At 41.2% G+C, this 20,426-nt stretch overlaps 2 protein-coding genes across 2 annotated transcripts in view; both read left to right on the top strand.

Annotated features, from left to right (window-relative positions):
* Positions 1 to 20,426, top strand: part of AGBL4 (AGBL carboxypeptidase 4) — a 2,119,283-nt gene that overhangs the window by 1,328,048 nt on the left and 770,809 nt on the right. The gene's annotated exons all lie outside the window — the stretch shown is intronic.
* BEND5 (BEN domain containing 5) overlaps positions 1 to 20,426 on the top strand; it is a 63,415-nt gene that overhangs the window by 40,784 nt on the left and 2,205 nt on the right. The window contains exons 4-5 of the mRNA XM_054979844.1: positions 15,763 to 15,911; positions 16,624 to 16,837. Coding sequence (XP_054835819.1) covers positions 15,763 to 15,911; positions 16,624 to 16,837 — 363 coding nt within the window. The remainder of the gene's footprint in view (positions 1 to 15,762; positions 15,912 to 16,623; positions 16,838 to 20,426) is intronic.

The following is a 20,426-nucleotide window of genomic DNA, read 5'->3' on the forward strand; positions in this document are numbered from 1 at the left end:
AGGGGAAAAAATGGGATGTGGCACTGAATCATAGGGAATTCTTCTAGATGCTTGGTGGGTTAGATGGAGCAATGCACATCTGCAGTTTTGTCACCAGCCATGCATTTAGTGTAACCATCTGTTTGGCAGGTGGAAGTAGGAAGGCCAAGCCCCACTTCCACCTGCTATTGTCAAATTTAGTCACAATTCCCTATTTTAATGCTCATGTTTTTGAGTGAAAATACGGAGAGGTAGAAGAGTGTCTGAGGAATGTTCTTCCTCTGTTTGCCATTTCCTCATCATTTTGCCTTTTCAAGCTGGGAAATTATGCAGAAAATTAAAAGAAAGGGAGACAGAAGACTGGCATATAAGCACACAAAGATGGTAGATATTCCCAGTGTGCCTTTCCGCATTCGTCTTCTGCAGAACTACTTGAGATGGTATATAGAAAGAAAGTTTAGTTGGGTAGCCTTGTTGGTCAGTAGTAGAACAGCGGGATTTGAGTCCAGTGGCACCTTAGAGACCAACAATAGAGTGTATGCTTTAGAGTCAGATGTCCCTTCTTTTGCCACCTGTTGGTTGCTGTCCCCTTTGTTTCCAAGTACTTTAAAGGATGAGCTTTCTGCCTTCACTTCCTTGGCTCAGAAACAAAAATGGAAAAGCATACAAGCAAGAGGTTTATGGATTTCTTTCCCCTGAAGAACCCTGTAAAGAAGGAGGAAGGGAAATAAATTGGGGGCTACATGGGCAGGTTTATTAGCCTTGTGCATGATTAGCTATGGAACTGTGGTGTGATGTCTAGCTTAGACCTTAGAACAGTTTCACTAACCAGTTAAGCCACTAGGAAGATTGAAAACTAGTTAGTGTCTTATTCCAAAGAAGAGATCAATTATATATCTCCCCAGCAGAGATGGGCACGAAACGAACCGTGGAACAAAATTCCGTATGGAATGGCTGCTTCGTTTGCATGGAACAAAAGAATTTTTCCAGCCGTTCCGTGGCCGGTTCAGAGTTTCACAGACCCCACACCAGTTTCAGCCCATCAGCTGAATCCAGCATGGGGTCTGTGAAACTGACAATCCCTGCGCAGGAGAAAGGGGCTGTCAGTTTCACAGACCCTGCACTGGGTTCAGCTGATGGGCTGAAACTGGTGTGGGGTCTGTGAAACTGACAGCCTCTTTTCCTGCTGCCCGGGCTGTCAGTTTCACAGACCCATGCTGGAACAGTGCGGGGTCTGTACAACTGACAGCCCGGGCAGCAGGAAAAGAGGCTGTCAGTTTCACAGACCCCACGCTGGTTCCAGCACGGGGTCTGTGAAATGACAGCCTCTTCTGCTGCCAGAGCAGCAGGAGAAAGGAGCTGTTAGTTTCACAGCCCCTGCGCCGGTTCCAGACAGAGCAGCAGGAGAAAAAGGCTGTCAGTTTCACAGACCCCGCGCTGGAACAGTGCGAGGTATGTAAAACTGACAGCCCGGGCAGCAGGAAAAGAGTCTGTCAATTTTACAGCTTCCACGACGGTTCCAGCCTCACAAACCACGAACTGGGAGAAGGTTGGAAGTTCATTGTCCGTCTTCTGTGCAGCCCCACATGGGGACTGCGCATGTGCAGGCCTGCCGATCAGATCTTTTTTCTAGCTAAGTCTGCTAGGGGGCGCTCGCCTCCCAGTGCGCATAAGCACGACTTCCCGCCAAAAGGCACTGGGAGGCAGCACCCCCGACCCTCCAGTTCCTTTTTTGCCGCCAGTCAAGAAGATTCTAGTTTGATCCGCTTGTCAGAGATTGCGTTTTTTCCTAGGCCTCGTGAGTGAATTTTTCCCTTCAATGGCTGACACAGCCTTGTTTAAGAAGTGCGCTACCTGAGCTACTAAGATGACCAAGACAGACAGCCATTCTATCTGTCTGGAGTGCTTGGGCAAGGGCCACAACGTGCAGACTTGTGAGCACTGCAAAGTGTTTGCCCCCAAGGAAGAGCAAAGCACCTTAAGGCTCTCCTGTGGGAACATGCTATGAGAGTGTCTGATGTTCCTTAGATTTGTTCCCCAACTTCAGTGGGGACGACAGCTATTCAGGCTCTCCAGAAAACCGTATTACCTTCAGCTGACTCACCTCAGATCCTTCATCCATCCCATCAGTGGACGGCGTCCTTGGATCCGACATGGAACCGGTCTCGGCTCAGGAAATGGAGTTACAGGTTCCGACTGAGCCATCTAAGTCCTGTACCCCGACAGGGTCTGTGACAGTGCCAGAATCGATGCCTTCATGTGCTCCTAAGAAAAAGAAAAGACGATCTGACGAGGGCAAAGAGACTCCGAGGTTGAGTTCCTCGGAACCGAGGAAGAAGTCTCGACCATCTAGCACAGAACCTAAGTCACCAAGGCTAGCTCAGAAGAGATCGGATCCGAAACCTGCAGATCCGACCAGATCGGAGCCGAAGCAGCTGAAGTCAAGGCACTCAGAGTCGAGGGAATGCTTGAAGGAGCTGTCCAAGCCTACTCATAAGAAGGCTCATCATAAGACTAAGCATTTGGTGTCTACACCACGCACGCCTTCTCCCTGACCAGCCTTGCCTCTTTATCGCTCCTCAACTGAGGAAGGCGAACTTCAGGACGGTTATGTGTTGGATGAACATTGGCAATCAGATCAAGATTTACGCCACCAGGCTTCTCCGAGAACTGGATCCTATTGCTCATGCCTCTCCAGATATGGACTCGACCTGGGAGAGCCTTATCATGCCCACTCGATCGCTTCAGGATTTGAAACTTTCGAGGAACATAGAGGTGCGAGACCACCTTATAACATTCCGGAGTCGGCCCTCTCTTACTGCTTGTCTGACAGAAGCAGGGAGCTGAGCCCTAGCCCTGTATTGGATCTGTCTCCCAACTAGGTAATTGTTGGATCTGGCCAAGTTTCCCCCACTGAGGATTACCGAATGTACATGGAACAGAATGGCCCACTCTTTAGAAATAGAGGTGACAGCTGTCAACCCCCATCCTAAAGATAAAATCATGAAATACATTTATTCTGGGAATCTATCTACTGTGGCCTTTCTGATCATAGAGGGGTTTGTAGATCTCATCAATGCTATATGTGAGAAGCCTGCTTCAACTCAACCTACATCTAAGAGGCTGGAAGGTCTCTACAAAACTAGAGAGGACATTTGTGCCTTTCTTTTTCAACACCCTCCTCCTTCGTCGCTAGTAACGGAGGAGATGCAGTCTCCTCAGCGTCAGAGCTCTTACCATACACCCTCTGACAAGGAGAGTCGGAAGCTGGATGCCCTGGGCAGAAAGTTGTACTCCTCAGCTGCCCTCAACATAAAGATTGCCAATTATACAGCGATCATGGGTGCCTATCAGATCTTTCTTTGACAGGTTACCCCAGGATCAAAAGGTTCTTTCAAAGATCATCCTGGAGGAGGCGTTGAAACTCTCTAGACAGCAGATTACTGTGGGTCAAAATGCCACTGATACATCAGCGAGAGCATTGGCATCCTCTGTTGTCATTCGTCGTCATGTCTGGTTGCGCACCACGGCTTAGCCCTTAGAGACAAGGAGCAAGATAGAGGACTTGCCGTTTGAAGGAACTACTCTGTTTTCCACTAAAACAGATGACTACCTCTCTCAAAAGAAGAAGGATCGCCTAACTGCCTGTTCGTACTGTGTATTCCCTAAATACCTGCCTAACCATCGCTACTCTTATCGACAACAATGTCTGGACCAGCAGTCTTACAGAGGATGAGCCACTCGATACCAACTGTATCCTCAGTATGGCTACCACCACCAACAATCTCACCAGGGGCAGGTTCACAGATGGCGCCCTAACAACCGTGGCAGGCAAAGCCAACAACATCCTCCTAGCAAAGAGGCTTCAGGACAGAAACAATTCTGACTAGACTTGGAACTGTCTGTTGTCTTTGGGGATAGATTGGCAAACTTCTTCCCTGCTTGGGAAGAAATAACCTCTGATAGATGGGTGTTAAGTATCATTCAGTTTGGTTATAAAGTTGAATTCGAACGTTTCCCGTTTTAGACTCTACCTAATAATGTGTCAGGCTTCTCATTGGAGGGCTTACAGGCGGAGGTAGACCAATTATTGGCCATGGGGGATACATCAGGTTTCCCCAGGAGAATCTTGGTCGATAAGAAAGATGGGGGTACCAGACCTATTTTAGACCTGAGAAGTCTTAACAAGCATATTCAGCAGACATGGTTTAAGATGGTGACATTGAACATGGTCTTACAGCTACTCCCACAGGATGCCTGGTTTGCCATCTTAGATTTAAAAGACGCCTATTTTCATATAGCTATTCACCCCTCACATAGGCGTTTCTTATGTTTTGTCTGTAATGGCAACGTTTATCAATACCAGGTCCTGCCCTTTGGCCTCTCTACAGCTCCTAGGGTCTTGACCAAGTGTATGGTGGTCGTAGTAGCCCACCTCAGGAGGCAGGGTTGTTTCCTTTACCCCTACCGTGACGATTGGTTGCTTACTGCATCGTCAGTGGAAGCCTTGCCAGATTTCGTAGCTTTAATAGTGACTTCATGTCACAAATTGGTTCTGATTATCAACTTTAAGAAATCCTCCCTTACCCCGTCTAGATGGGTTCAGTTTATCGGGGCAGTATTAGATGGCACAGTGAACTGAGGGTTCCTTCCGATTGAGAGAGCAAGAAGGATTTTTGGTCTTGTATGACGTTTTCAACTCTGTAGATTTCAATCTGCCTTGGCCATTCTGACTTTACTTGGTTTGATGGCAGCAACTACATTTGTCACACCTTGGGCAAGGTTACATATGCGGGTGCTTCAGTTATGGTTCCTATCTGTACATGATTTTGAGACCCAGGGTTTGAACAAGAAATATTCCATTCCCAGAAGGGTTGTGCGCTCTTTGTCCTGGTGGACTGAGGAGATGAACCTTTTGAGAGGTATAGACTTTGGGGCCCCTCAGATTGATGTATCCATATCTACTGATGCCTCAGCTTTGAGATGGGGTGCTCATTGCGGGACCCTGACTTCACATGGGAAATGGCTTGTTCATGAGAGACAATTACACATTAATGTTCTGGAGTTATGTGCCATACGTTATGCCGTTATATCATTTACAGATACCATTTGGGACAAGAATGTTCATGTCCTTATGGACAACTGCACCGCCATGTTCTATCTGAACAAACAGAGGCACAGCGCCCAGGACCTTGTGCAAGAAGGCCATGAGCATTTGGAATTGGGCCATCCAAAAGGGCGTCTCCTTACAAGCCGTTCATGTTCCAGGCATGACAAATGTAACTGCAGACGTTCTGAGCAGACCGAGATCGGAGAATCATGAGTGGTCTTTGACAAATGTATACCTGGGACCTGTGTTCAAGCAATGGGGTATTCCGGAAATAGATCTTTTTGCGAAAGAAGGGAAACAGAAGGCTTTGGCTTTCTGTTCCAGGGGAGTTCTGGGTCGTCATTCCCTGGGGGGTGCATTTCAGATAGCTTGGACAGGACATCTGTTCTACACTTTCCCTCCTTTCCTGCTAATTGCTTGGGTGGTGAGCATGATTCAGGTAGACAAATCTCATGTTATATTAGTAACACCGTTCTGGCCCAGACAACCTTGGTTCCAGCATGTGTTGCATCTATCCAGGGGGCGAAGCCACCAGTTTGGTCTTCAACCGGATCTAATCACTCACGACGGGGTATGGTTTCATGACCTACCCAGACTGAGGTTGACGGCGTGGCTTGTAGAGCATTATAGTCGCTTTCTGCTAGAATAGCGGAGGTTGTCTTGAACACAAGGAGGCCGAACACTAGAAAGTCCTATGCGTTTAAATGGAATAGATTTGTTAAGTGGGTCACACTCAAGGAATTGGACCCCTTTAATTGTCAAATTTCAGACATATTAGAATTCCTGTTAACCCTAAAGGATGAAGGCTTGTCTAATTCATCAATTAAAGTTTATCTCGGTGCTATTTCGTCCTTCCTTCCATGGGTAGACGGCAAGTCGGTCTTCTCACACAGTATGTCAGTCTTTCCTCAGGGGCCTCCAGAATTTATTTCCTCCAGTTCAGGAGATAGTACCTCAATGGTCTCTACAGTTGGTATTGTCTCAACACATGCATCCCCCGTTCGAACCGTTAGCTACCTGTGCCCTTGCTGATTTATCTCGCAAGGTGGCGTTCCTGGTGGCCATTACTTCCAGTAGACGGGTGAGTGAACTGGCGGCACTCCGCTCATCTTTTGCAAGATTCATAGTGGGAAGGTTGTATTGAGACCTGACCTTAAGTTCAAGCCTAAGGTGTCTACTCAGTTTCATATGGTTCAAAATATTGTATTACCTGTTTTCTTTCCAACCCTTAGTTCAGAGTCGGAAAGAGCTTTACACTCCTTAAATGTTAGGAGAACTTTACTTTTCTATTTACAGCATACTTCGGAGTTTAGAAAGGATAAGCATTTTTTTGTCTGCTATGCTGGATCAAAGAGGGGTTGTAGGGCTCCTGCCCAAACTATTTCCCACTGGGTTGTTTCGAATATAAGACAGTGTTACACTTTGACTAACGTACCTTGTCCTCTCGAAGTCCGAGCTCATTCCACAAGAGCGCAGGCATCATCATCGGGGGGTTTGAAGGGCGTTCCTCTTGCAGACATCTGCAGTGCTGCCATGTGGTCTTCTCCGGACATGTTCGTGAAACACTACACCCTAGACGTGATGGAGAGGAAAGAGTCAGCTGTGGGACAAGCTGTTCTCCATTCTTTGTTTCAATGAAGAACTCTCCCACCTTCAGAAAAGAAGCTTGGTAATCTCTCATGTGGGGCTGCACAGAAGACGGACAATGAAAACAGAGTTGCTCTTACTGTAACTGCTGTTCATTGACATCTTCTGTGCAGACACACATACCCTTCCTCCTACCCCACTGTGTCCTTCAGTGATTACCTGTGGGGACCGGCAGCTCAGGAGAACTAGAGGGTCGGGGGCGCCTCCTCCCAGTGCCTTTCAGCGGGAAGTCACGCTCATGTGCACTGGGAGGCGAGTGCCCTCTAGCAGACTTAGCTAGAAAAAAGGTCCAATTGGCAGGCCTGTGCATGTTTAGTCCCCATGTGTGTCTGCACAGAAGACATCAATGAACAGCAGTTACGGTAAGTGCAACTCTGTTTTCGTGGTTCATGGAATGCTACGAACCACAAATCACGTGGTTCAGGGTTTTTTTGGTTTGTGCCCATGTCTACTCCCCAGATAACAGACAGACAAGTTTCCTGAGCTGCTAATTAGACGTTACTCAGGTGAACTGTGGTTGGAAGTTAGGTCCAAACTATATGTTATATGTTGCATGTCAAATTGGGATTCCTCAGACGTGACTCTAATTTTTGTGCATGCAAAGATGATATCAAGGAACTGAAATTCCCAAGCATTTCAGGACCTGTTTTTGCTAAAGACATGGTATCAGGGGAAGAAAAGCTTCAGCGTTCCTGCCCATGCTATTTTCCTGAATTGAAATGACCTTGTCATTTGTATTTGTCCTCCTGTGGTGTCTCTCATGCAGTATTCAGTTCTTGTGCCAGATGCTATGTCTAGTTCACTCCTTAGGTGACAACAGGGACAGGCCTTCTCGGAAATTACACCCAGGGTGTGGAACTGTCTCTACAGAAAAGTTTGTCTGGCACCCTCCCTCCTGGCAGTGAGTTAAAACAATTTTATTTGTATAAGGGAATACAGTCTTTTAGGTTCCTGCTTTGCTGCTGGTTCATTCTATTTTGCTTGATGTTTCAATTAATTTTAATACTGTATTCAAATTATTTTTTAAGGTATTTTCGTTAGCTCCCAAAGGACAGTATAGATATTTTAAATAAATAAACAAAATTAAGATGTTTACTTTCATTGAAGGCCTCTTGCTTTGCAAGCATCAGCATGGTTAAGGAGCAGCCCCTAATTCAGTTTCTAATCAGTGACACTCATAGGGGTTTACTTTTCTTTGAACATACAATCGTGTTTTCTAAGTTCTTTTGGCCTACCTTATTAGTTGCTCCTGTTCTCTGTATTTGATTCTTACGTGTTTAGCTTTTTTTTGTTACTTTCCTTCTTAAACAGCAGGATTTGAGTCCATTGGCACCTTAGAGACCAACAAGATTTTCATGGTATAAGCTTTCAAGAATCACCTTAGAAACACCTTAGAGATACCTGAAACTTTCCTTCTTAAAGGTTATAATAAATCACTTTCTTAGCATCTTATATCTTTTCCCCAGAGCATTGTTATGACCAGGTTCTGTTCAGTTTCTTCTTTCAAATATGATAGTGTAATTTCCAAATTCCTAATTGAGATTCCTGTGTTTCTAGGGGAGTGGCTGTAGCTCTCTAGTAAAAAATCTACATTGCATGTCCAGGGTTAAAAAGGTCAAATAGTTCTAGGTGATGTGAAAGGCTTGTACCTGATACCCTAAAGCATCACCACAGTAGACCATACTCTTTGATAGCCCACGGGCCTAATTCAGCATAAGGCAGTTTGATGCAGTTGTGTATGTTTCTGTTTGTGGTTTCATTTAACTCTTTGAAGTGCAGGTAACATGCTTCAGTATTTCTACATTTGCATGTAGAAAATACTAAGTGTTCAATGCTCCCTCCGCTTCATGTTGGTGTATTCATTCTGAAGATCTGTTTGTCCTAGATTTTGACAAAGAGCTGCTATAGCACGGTGGTTAAGTGGTTCGGCACCCACTACTGCTATGAGCTCAGTAGGTGGCTTTGGGTAAGCCACTCCTCTCAGCCCCAGCTCCCCAGCTGTATTGTGGGGATAATAATAACACTAACTTGTTCACCGCTCTTGATGGGGCACTAATCTGTCTAGAAGAATGGTAATAGAAGCACAGTTGTTGTTGTTAAATGTGTCTTGTAGTAATAGCCAGTTACATTATAAATGAACGTATTAGTAAGATATATGATAAAGCAATAATTTTTAAAATAAAATATTTAGAGTAGAAGTCAGTTTTTGAAGAAACTGTTGCAGTTCTCTCAGATGTTTAGCTACAAAAAAAGTTGGTTTAATGCAAGCAGATTGAAGTGATTGTACAGCCTTCAGGATAAGTCTCTGTGATCAAGCATTAAAACTGCCATAATTTGGATTAGTGTAGAATGAACAATACTTCTATTTTTAAACCCTTACCCCTTTCTACCCTTTTAAAACAAAAAAAAAACATGATACTGAATTACTTGAGAAGTGAATACAGTTTTTTAAAAATATCAGCTTGTATCTGCTTTTTCTTAAGTGCTCTACTGTCAAATGTATGCAAGGGAAAACTATCATCTATACATTTTAGAAGGCATAAGCCTGCTGCCAATGTGAATGATGGTAAAAAGGCTACATTTTGTGTAGTTTATGTTGTATATATATTTGATCTTTTAGTTGATCTTTTAAATACTGCTTACCACTTCAAATATATCTCATAAAGTGTCAGTTGAATTTCTGGTTTTTCCCCCGTTTGTTTTTGAAAGAATAGCTTGGGCTCTGCTATGTATATTAAGATAGTATTTTGTCTCAGGATTGTCTCAGTTCTCTAAATTTAGACACTTTTTTCTTGTTCATTCATCTCCTGAAATTTTGTTTCTGTGAGCCTGCCTTTCTGTTTCTTTTCTGTTATCTTTGTGTTTTTTGTCAGTTTCACCTAGGCATTCAGACACCATGTGAATAACTCTGGCTCCTGCACTCTTCCTCTCCCCTGATTCCCCTTGTGCATAGAACTGAGATTGAAAATTTCCTGATTTGAAAGAACTCATAATTTGTTGAGATGTCTGAATTGGGGTTCTTTAACAAATTTTGCTCTTTTTTTGCCTACAAACCAGGATTCCAAACCAGAATTCGTATCTCCTCTTTACCACAAACTTTGGGTTCTAAGTACTATGTTCTTGATTCAGCACGTGAGGGGAGGGGAAAGAGCAGGGAATGTATGACAGCCTGAGGATAATTTTTATCATAAACAGCTCACTACAGGCATAGCGAGGGGTCTCATTATTCAGTTGTTGTGCATTAGTATTTAATGTTGCCTTATTTCTCAAGCTATTTGTGAACATCCTCAAAGCTATTTGTGAACATCCGCAAAAGATTTCTAGTCAGATCTATTAAATGTTCAACACACTTTGGTCGTGGCAGAAATACAGACCTTATGAAAAAGAAGTCAAATTATTTTGTCTCAACCTTCACAAACAGGAGAACCATTCCATTTTGAACTCATGTTCTGAAACAGAAAATGAGGTCTGAGGCATCTTTAAAATATTTATGTATGAAGATGTTTGCAAACATGTATAGTTTTCATCTTTCCATTTCTTATCTTAGCTTTTTTCCCTTTGTCAGGGATGATTTTTCCATTTTGTCTCATGAGAGCCAGTTTGGTGGTATATTATTTAGAATGTCAGACTAAGATCTTGGAGAGCCAAGTATGAATCTTCACTCTGCCACTACATTCTGCTGGGTGACTTTGAGCCAGTCACATACACTCAGCCTAACCTATTTCACAGGGTTGTCGTGAGGAAAAAATAGAGGAGAGAAGAACAATATAAGCTGCTTTGGGTCCCCATTGGAGTAAAAAACAGGGTGTAATGGAAATAAATAAATATGTAAATTCATGCATATCCAAAGGATTATATAATTTAAAGGTACATTTTTGCTGGATTGCTTATAAGAACTGGGTTTTAATCATGTTGTAGGCAATTACAGAAGAATTTAGATAAAGTTCATGTGGCTGCATATGCACACCAGCATCTGGTCCATTTTGAATTAATCTTACAATACTTCTCTCTTCACAGAATTTTTACTAATTTTTTTTACTCCACACACAAATACACATCTTTTGGAACTCCAGTTACAAAAGGAAATTCCAGCTTAATACATAGATTTACCGTTACGATAGAATGGTAAAGTCTTAAATCTTCAGGACTTGTTTCATGTCCTGGGGTGCTTAAAAAGGGTTTCTGTCTTGAAGCAGAATATTTCTGAGGCAATTTGTTACTGAGACCATTCACTTATCTCTAAGGCCTGCTTCATTGCTTCATTCCTGTATTACACTTATTCTGGATTTTGCTGTCATTGAGACCAAGGTGCTGAGGATGGTCTAGGCCTATATTGATCATAGTGATCCAGTTTTTATATATAAAAATATATATAATATACTAGCAGTGCAATCCTGAGCAGAGATAAGCATGTATAACTCTGTTTAGGATTGCACTGTTAGTCCATATCCATGTCACTACATTATTCACAGAGATATAACTGCCAAATCATAATATCTCCAGGCATCAATCCCATTAAACTCAAAAGTCACCAGATTGGCATTTATCCTTCACATCCTCTCCTTCATATTCTTATGAATGTTGTTGATCTCCACATCATTTTTATCTTTATTCGTTAAAGGAAAAAAATTACATAGATTTTTAAAATCTGAAAATATGTAATAGTATGTTTTCCATGATATGTGTATTAGAGATTGTGGTCGTTTTTAGTATTTCCTTGCCGCATTGTCACCTCCCTCTTTCATTTCCCCTGAATTAAAGAATACTTTGAAGTTGAGCACTGAGAGTTGTTGTATTCACAAGAACTGCTGTTTCCAAAGAACACAAGATATTTTTTACACAAAGTTACTTTATCAGCAACACTCATCCCCCCTCCCTTTAAATTAAGAAATGTTTAGAAAGAAGTCTGACAGTTTGCTAGGGGAGTTGCACTTGGGCAGAATCTCTAAGCAATCATACACTGTATCTTATGGCATAATTATTGAACTTTCTCTGGATTTTTCCCAGAGAAATAAATGACTAAATGTCACTAATGTTAATAGGACCAAAGCCTATATCTAGGCATTTTGGTCTCTGTGATTTGTGTATGTGGCACAGACACAGCCGGGAGCCTCTACTAATCTAATTTGATGACACTAGCTGCTAGAGGTCTTTATGAAGGAACAACATTCTTGCAGTGTAGAAAACAGGACTGCTGCCAGTTTATCTGCCTGAACATATTAATACATTGACCCTCTTTGGCCATTGCTTGGTAGTGGTAGTCCAGAGATCAGGATACAGTGGGTGGATCTTAGTGGTAAAGAACATGCTTTGAATGTAGAAGTTCCAGATTCAATTCCTGGCACCTCTAGTTAAAACAATCTCAGGCAACAGATGTTGGGAAAGACTTTTTCTCTAGCTACGACTCTTCTGCTGGTCAGAGCAGAAAACAATATGGTCTCTCTTGGTATAAGGTAGCTTTATATATTCATCAGCCACTCTTAGACAGAATTTCAAAATTTGCCACTTCTCTCCCCCTGGTCTTTGTCAATCAAACTCATGGAAAATGACAATTATCTGAACATTGCCTTACTGTGGTTTGGATCCAGTGATGCACAAGTTCCACTTGAGCAAAATCTTGGAGAGCATCTGGTGCTTTCCTTCCTATATATTACAATGCCCAGACATTGGTTGCACAAAATTTTGTGCAAGTGGAAACGCACATGGGGTACAATAAGCTTGACTTATAGTAAGTGCCTATCTTGGTCTTTTTCTTGTGTTACCACTTGTTTAAGAGCTCTAGCACAAGCCGAAATTTTGTGCTGGATCCAACCCTATGTATCCAAGTAGCATTTTATCCTACAGTGTCACTCTGAGAGCTTTGGAATGACACAAATGACGTCAAAGAAACTTAGAAAGCAGACCTATGAAAAATACTTGTATAGGTGTGTTTTCTTTTCAGCCTCTCTACTTATGGATGTTCCACAACTTAGAAGTGAAAAGCAGACTATTTTCAGTGAAACAAGGATGTTGTTTCCGCTTCAGCCTTATGTCTTGCATTTACTGTGTTAAGATAATATGTTTGGTATTAAATACTTTCTGACTTTCAGAAACATCCCATACCTGTACAATTTCTTTCTTGCTTATCGAAGCATAAAAGCAACACAGAAAAAGAAGCTTCAGAAATAAGCATTGCATGTGGTAAATTAGGCATGCAACACTAATTAGCAAAAATACAGTAAAAAGAATTTTATTTCTAATTCACAACATGGTATTCTGTAAATTCAAGCCATGGTAATTTGCAAAATAAATGTGAGGCTTATCTAGCTAGAACATTTAACTTTTGAACGAGAACTGTCCAGAGATTTAAAACATAATAAACCATTTTTGTGCCAAACTAATACAATCTCATGGTTTTCCAGTGATTGTTTGAATTGTCATTGTGGACTTTGCCAGTCATACTACTTTTGGAAGATTTGTAACACAAAGAGTATCAGCAAATGGCAAACTACTAGCATGAAGGTTTCTACCGAGATAACCTTTTCTTTCTACAAATAAATGAGTTCCACCTGTTTTCCCCATTTTTTTAATCTATGCCACAGGAATTTTAGGTTGCTAAGGGTAATGTTCAAGCTCTGTGATAAGTCTTCTGTCCTTTGAGTTTTCAGGCCACAAAACAGAGAATTCTTTTTGCATTAACTTTGGATACCCAAGTCTTCTCAATGTACCTTTTATGAACTTTGGTTGGTATACCAGTTGCACCTTTTCTTTGAAAAGAATGACTTTGCTGCTGTTATCCATGCTCTGATCATCAAATTTTAAATCATTGTAAAATGCTGTCCATGGGACTGCCTTTGAATACCTCTTGGAAACTTAAGCTGGTCAAAAATACTGTTGTACAGTTGTTGACAACTATTGCAGCAGCCCTCACTGTACAATCTAAATATATATTATTTGGCATTTTTAAATTGCTCTCAAGTGAATGTTGCCCAAAGGCAACCAACATTATTGCAAAGAAAACACCATCCAAGAGCAAAAAATCAAAATGTTAACTCACAGCTGACATTTAACCAGCCCTTCATCTTTATTTATAATACTAGTAAAATGTACATCAAAATATTTAGTGGGAGAATGTGAGCAAGTCAGACCTGAAGAACAGAAAATTCACTTCTGTGATCTGGTTTTGGGAATGGGAATTTGTTGCCTGCTACCAGCTCCAATGTGACTAAGTATCACTCCTGGTTTAAACTAGAAGTGACGAGATGCTCTGGCATGGTAAAACATTAGAGCTTATGAGGAATGAGTGTCCCCAGTGATATCACTCTGGGCGCATGGGGAGTGATGTCAGCCTGTCTTCGGTGATGTTGTGATGTCACGGACAAGGGCCTCTACCCTTGAAGGTAAGTTTCCTGCTGGTTGCCAGGACTTGGAGACCCTGCTTTCAGTGAAGATTCATATGGGGTTCTGTAAACTCTTTTTCTAATGGGGAAAAAAAGGATCTTCTTCCTGCAGATGGTACTGTACATAGGGTTACTGAAACTGTCAAATTCACTTTACAAGTACTGTTTTTGTAATGGATGTCATTTTAATCAATCTGTTGCATAAAAAGTTGTTCAGGTAAATTAGTTGTCTTCCTTCATAAATGTCATACATCAACTTTAGAGATGTACAAATTCTTGAAATGGTGAAGCCACTGGGGAAAAATATGGGGTGAGGGGCGGATTTGGGGAAGAATTAAAATATAATTGCTTCCTTATCAAACCTAAACTACTTTTACTGATTTGACAACATAAAATGCATCGATGTATTGTCGAAGGCTTTCACGGCCGGAGAACGATGGTTGTTGGGGGTTTTCCGGGCTGTCTTGCCGTGGTCTTGGCATTGTAGTTCCTGACGTTTCGCCAGCAGCTGTGGCTGGCATCTTCAGAGGTGTAGCACCAAAAGACAGAGATCTCTCAGTGAGAGATCTCTGTCTTTTGGTGCTACACCTCTGAAGATGCCAGCCACAGCTGCTGGCGAAACGTCAGGAACTACAATGCCAAGACCACGGCAAGACAGCCCGGAAAACCCCCAACAACCATAAAATGCATCATTTATAACTTAGCTAGCATATAAAATTTGTACTATTTGGCATATTTATGGAGTTTAAAATTATAAACATTTTTGTTTTCTATAAGAAAAATTACAAGGATACCCAAAACTTGAGAAAGAGTTGCAAACTGTTGCTCCCTCTGCTACCATAGCACAGGTATCTTAATTTTTGCCATCTGAGACGTATAACATAATGCAAGTTAGAGGTAAAAAACAAATCTGTAGTCAACAAAAGAAAGAATATTATTTGGACTGCTTCTGTCTTCCAGTCACGATAGGACTACCAGCACATTTGGATATTGTTAACTTTATAACATTAGAAGCACTAAAATCTATAATAAGGTATTATCATTAAACACATTATAGCATATTAATTGCAGATAACATTATTTATACTTGACATACTTTGTAGACCGCTCTGAGTGGGCATTAAGTTGTCCTGAAGGGTGGTATATAAATTAAATGTTGTTGTTGTTAAAATTCATTGAAAATGCTGTATATGTCTTCCGTATACATAGGAATTATCATTATCGAATTATGTAGATTATCTTACATAAACAATTGCATAGTATGCATTTTGAGTGAAACCTTGTCTTTCATTTCACTGGTTCCAAACAGAAAAAAATAGAAACTTTTTCAGTGTGCCCCCAAATTTTCCAGTTTTTCCGTTAGACTGGAGTAACTCAGGATTTCGCTATAATTTATCAAAGAAACAGAAAACTTAAACAGAAGAACATTCACTCCCTTGGGGTGCTGGGGAAGCTCTGTAAAGATGAGGAACAACTTCTGAGAAGGCCCTTCTGTGTGTAGTGTTCAGGATACAAGTTTTACTCTAAAATTTTAAATTCGTGCCGCATCCTTTTGCAATTTGCACATGAGAATAGATAGTAGAATCTGTAACCTGTATCATGGAATGTTATTTGATATACTTGCATGTTATTTTCTGAACTGTCTAGGTCCCGCCATAGAACTTGAAAAAGTTAATCCAGAATCCATTGAACCCGAGCCTGAAGTACAAAGCACATTCAGTGAGGAAGCAAATACATCAACCTACTACCCTGCTGCTGTTCCAGTAATGGACAAATATATTCTTGAAAATGGAAAGGTATTTTAGGAAGTTACTTCATTAATATTTGTAAAGTGAATATCATTCTATTCTTATCATGATAAGTGACTTTGATAAGCTCTTGATAGCATTTTCCTGAATTGGTGCTATCTTGGGGTCTTTCCCAACACTTGAATACAGTGATGAAGAATGTTGATGATGAAAACAAGCTTTAGAAGCACTCATAACGTATGTTCTTGCATTAGGGAATTCTGGAAGTAGCTTGGAAAGCTTGTTTCTGACTTGCAGGTAGACATAAGTTTAAGACCTTGAGTTGGATCCGGACTAAATTTTCCAGTGTAAGAATGGAATTTTTCTTCTTTCACCCTCCCACTGTAGTCTACTGATCTTTACAAATCAATACTCCTGGGAGCAGAGGATCCTGAGGAGGGTCTGTAGCAGGAAGGGAAAATCAGAGGAAATTGCCAGTTTAGTTTTGATCCAACTCCTTCTGTTTCTGATTTCATCATCTGAGCACCTTTGTTCTAGTTTCATCAAGTTTCTGATTTAGTTGTCTGACTCAGCTTGCTTTAGTGCCCAAACAGATAAATCTGATTGTTCTAAACCTTGAAATATTATAGAATCTAGGATTCTTTTTAGGGTTAATGGTTGGTATCAGTCTGTGAGTTGCAAAACAAATCATTTAATTAACTGTCAGACTGACTTCTGGGCACTCTGTGCTAATTGTGAACTGACTGCTATTTGTTTTCAGGTTCATCTTGGCAGTGGCATCTGGGTAGATGGGGAGAAATGGCACCAGCTGCAAGTAACGCAAGGAGATTCAAAGTATACAAAAAACTTAGCAGTTATGATCTGGGGAACAGATGTTCTCAAGAATAGAAGCGTCACAGGAGTTGCAACCAAAAAAAAGAAAGACGCTATTCCTAAACCACCTCTGTCACCTCACAAATTAAGCATTGTCAGAGGTAGGTTATTTGGAGAATGTAATGTTGTTGTGTGGAGATGAAATGGATGAATGTTTCTTCTTCCTTTTCTTCCCAGGGCTGCTGAAAGCCACCATGAAACCCCAGTCAATGATTCCCCTCTTCCACTTCCCAAGAATACACACACACAGGATGCTTGATTTAGAGCAGATATGCTGCTACTATCTCCCAAGCAACACATTGCCTGGCTCTATGGTGTGTAGACTGACTCAGGCCTCTGTAATTTTATACTCTTAGTCCCTCTTCTGTAGCAGTCATTCTCCTACAAAAAATGTCTACTTGTCAACTTAAATCAACACACCCACTGAGGTTTTGTTATGACAGCAAAATTTGAGTCCAGTGGCACCCATTTTTCAGGGTATAAGATTTAAAGAATTAAAGCTCCAGAGAAGTGGAGATCCCTGAGCTTTTATATCCGAGTCAGAAGGTGGGAAGAGTGAAGCAAAGAAGGGAGTCAGGATGTAAAGGGGCAACACAGCTTGTTTAGAGTAGGGTTAAGTTTTGTATTAAGTATCTTCTCTTGCAAAAGCCAAGGTATCCAGAGGTCATTACAACTTCTACATACATTTGGAAATGTATGTAGATATAAAGCCTTCTCCTACTCTAATCACCAAATTTTCATTTAAAATGCAAACAAAAGATCTATAATCATTTAAAGAGAAAATTCAACAACCAAAGATAAGAGAATTGCTATACCTTTACTAGCATTTGAACAAAAAGGCTAGCTTTGTTCAAAAATTTACCTGAAGAACGTTAAGTACAGTTAACTTTCATTGAAATAGACTGATGTAAGCACTTAAAAATATAAACCCCCTTTTGTTTCAGTAGGATTTGAGTACATGTCCAAATGTACCTTTAAATGCACCAGACTTTAACATACACATATACATGATTCATCATGTTGTTTGCTGGAGTACAAAGCATTCTATGGCCTAGACTGTACATTACCAGCAGCATCACGGTGGAAGTTGTAGGGACTGCTTCTGCTATTGCTGAGCATCATTCAGCATCATTGGTGTTTAGGGCAAAATGACACTGATATGGAACTAAGAATATTGCTGTATTCATCAACATAAATTGCTTCCTTCAGATACTGGAGATACTGAAAAAGACAGCAGTTGTTGCTATTGTATTAACTGGCTTGCTGTTTTGAGAGTTTCCAGGAGTAATTGGGCAAAACTATATCTAAGCAAATACTCTAAGATAAAACAGGCTATTTTTTCGTCTCCCAATATTTGTTGGTTGTGGATAGTTTCAGTTACTCCTGGCCTATATTTATGACTCTGGACCTATTCTTTGAGAAATGAGTTGTACTACTAGGGTTCCTTTTTATTCCTTTTCCGGGGGTAGTTGAGTGGAGCTTTGACTTTTTAAACCCCATCTGTAGCTAATATTGCCAGCTGAGCTACCAGTGAACTCTTCCCTTTTTACAGAATAAAAGCAGAAAGTAAGTAGAGACAGAACTGTGGCTGAGCATTTGTTGTGTTGTAAACTTGGGTGCTGAAACTGAACCCAACTGGACTTTCTTTCTCACAGTTGTATATAGGACAATATTTGTAGGCATTGTTATGTGCCTGACCCATATGCACAACAAGGTTTATTGAAATGTGTTTCTTCCAGCAGTCTGCATGCAATACAGTTTTTAAACAAAGGGTGGGGTTTCATTTGGTAGTCAAGTAAAATGGTAAATCCAGTGTGTGTTTGTTTTCCCTTAACATGAGAACATAAAAAGAGCCTTAGTAGATCAGATGAATGGTCCATCTAGTTCCTGTTCACTGCAGTGGCCATCCAGATACCAATGAAAGACCACCAGCTGGAATACAGAGGCCAAACTGGTATTCAGGTTCTGCATTCGGGCTCCCTTCTACCAGTCCAATGCTCAGCAGGCCTCTTAACTGCTCTTTTTAAGGCCTCAACTGTGGAAAGAAAACAGGAGGAAGTTCAAGGTTCACCCTGTCCTCCTTCCCCTGTCTAGTTCCTCCAATGCCTGGAGTGAGATCAGCCTGTTCTCATCTGCCTCTCCCTGACTTTTTAAGACAAGCTTAAAGAGTCCGCCCACAACTTCCTGGCTCTCAAAGGAGGGTAGGTCTTTCCCAAGATCTGGAGTGCTGATTCTGCTTTCTGCTTATACAAGAACGCTAGTGCAAGCAGATATCTTGCACTGAGTCAAACCCATTGTATGCCCCCAGTGTTGCATTATCTTTCAAGCCTAGCGTTTTCATAATAATGTGAAAGAGTTTGCTGCTTTTTAATTTATTAAATTCAGTGCCTTCTTTTACTTAATGACCACCATCCCTGTTGCATCCTTTCCATGAGCTGTATCAAAGAAGAGCTGTAGCCTACTTATTTTCCTAGTTTTACCAGGTTCCTGAAATTCTACTTTAATAATTTAGCATTAAGTACTCTGACTATCCCATTTTAAATCAGAGGTTTCTAGGATTTGTATATCAACTTTTTTTCCCTACCCAGGAATCCTTTGCCATGCACATCTTTCTCTATAACTTTAATTTTCTTCAACTACTTTCATTTTCTACTATTCCATCTTTATCAGCTGCCCTGTTCCCATTTAGAATATTTACCCCTTAAGCTACAGGTTGTCATGTGCTCCCCAACATTTGCCAGCTTCTTATTTCATGGCTGCTCTGCAGTCTTTTTGATATTCAGCACCAGCAATCTGATTCCATTTTGATTCAAGTGTAGGCTTATCTAGTCCCGAAATGTTCTGCAGTGCTTAACAAATCTAAACCCTGACCCCAAAATCCCTGTGTTGAGAGCCCTAATCTCCTATTTAACGTTTTGTGCATGTGGAATAGTAGCATTTCTGAAAATGCTATCTGGGTCCTAGATTTTAATTTCATACCTAACAACTTACATTTCTTTTCCATGATCACATGGCTACATTTTCCCAAAGTAGTCAGTGATGTATTGAACCCCGATCACTAACTGTTCCCTCATACAACCAGCCAGACTATCTAGACTATATAGATGTACACAGCTTTTGCACCAGCCAGACAATACACATGGTGTAGTTAAAATACCCATTACAAATCAGTCTCTTTACAATCCTAATTTATTGAATCACTCACTACTTAGAGCTCCCGCTCTCCAAATGTCAGCAGTTTATTCTCTGTGGAGACAGTCAGTTCTGCTGAGGAATAGGTCCTCAGAATCCTGAGGAATAGGATTGCTTTTCTTCTCATCCTGACTTTCTCCTACCACAAGACCTTTCTCTGTATGAATCTGGGAGCAAGACATCTATGTCAGGTTCCCCTTGTGTCTCTCAACTTGTCTAGGCCAGCAGTCTTGGTCTCAAGGCAACAAACTCACTCCCTGAAAGCTAGGCACTCGTTGTAGATTTTGCCTGAAGGGCAGCAGTTATGCAACTGTCTGTATAGCACGTTGGATAGCCCCTACCTGCTTCTGTTGGCTTTCTCTAGTCATAGCTAGTGATGTCCTTAAAGCTTTAAAATCTAAACGCTAAAGGTATTTATGCAAACTGTGAATTTATTGAAAAGTTTAGTGTAGTGAAAGGAAGAAATTCTAGTTCCCTGACTAGCTTGCCCTATTGCTG

The sequence above is a fragment of the Eublepharis macularius genome, chromosome 5 (genome assembly GCF_028583425.1).
Source record: "Eublepharis macularius isolate TG4126 chromosome 5, MPM_Emac_v1.0, whole genome shotgun sequence".
NCBI lineage: Eukaryota > Metazoa > Chordata > Lepidosauria > Squamata > Eublepharidae > Eublepharis > Eublepharis macularius.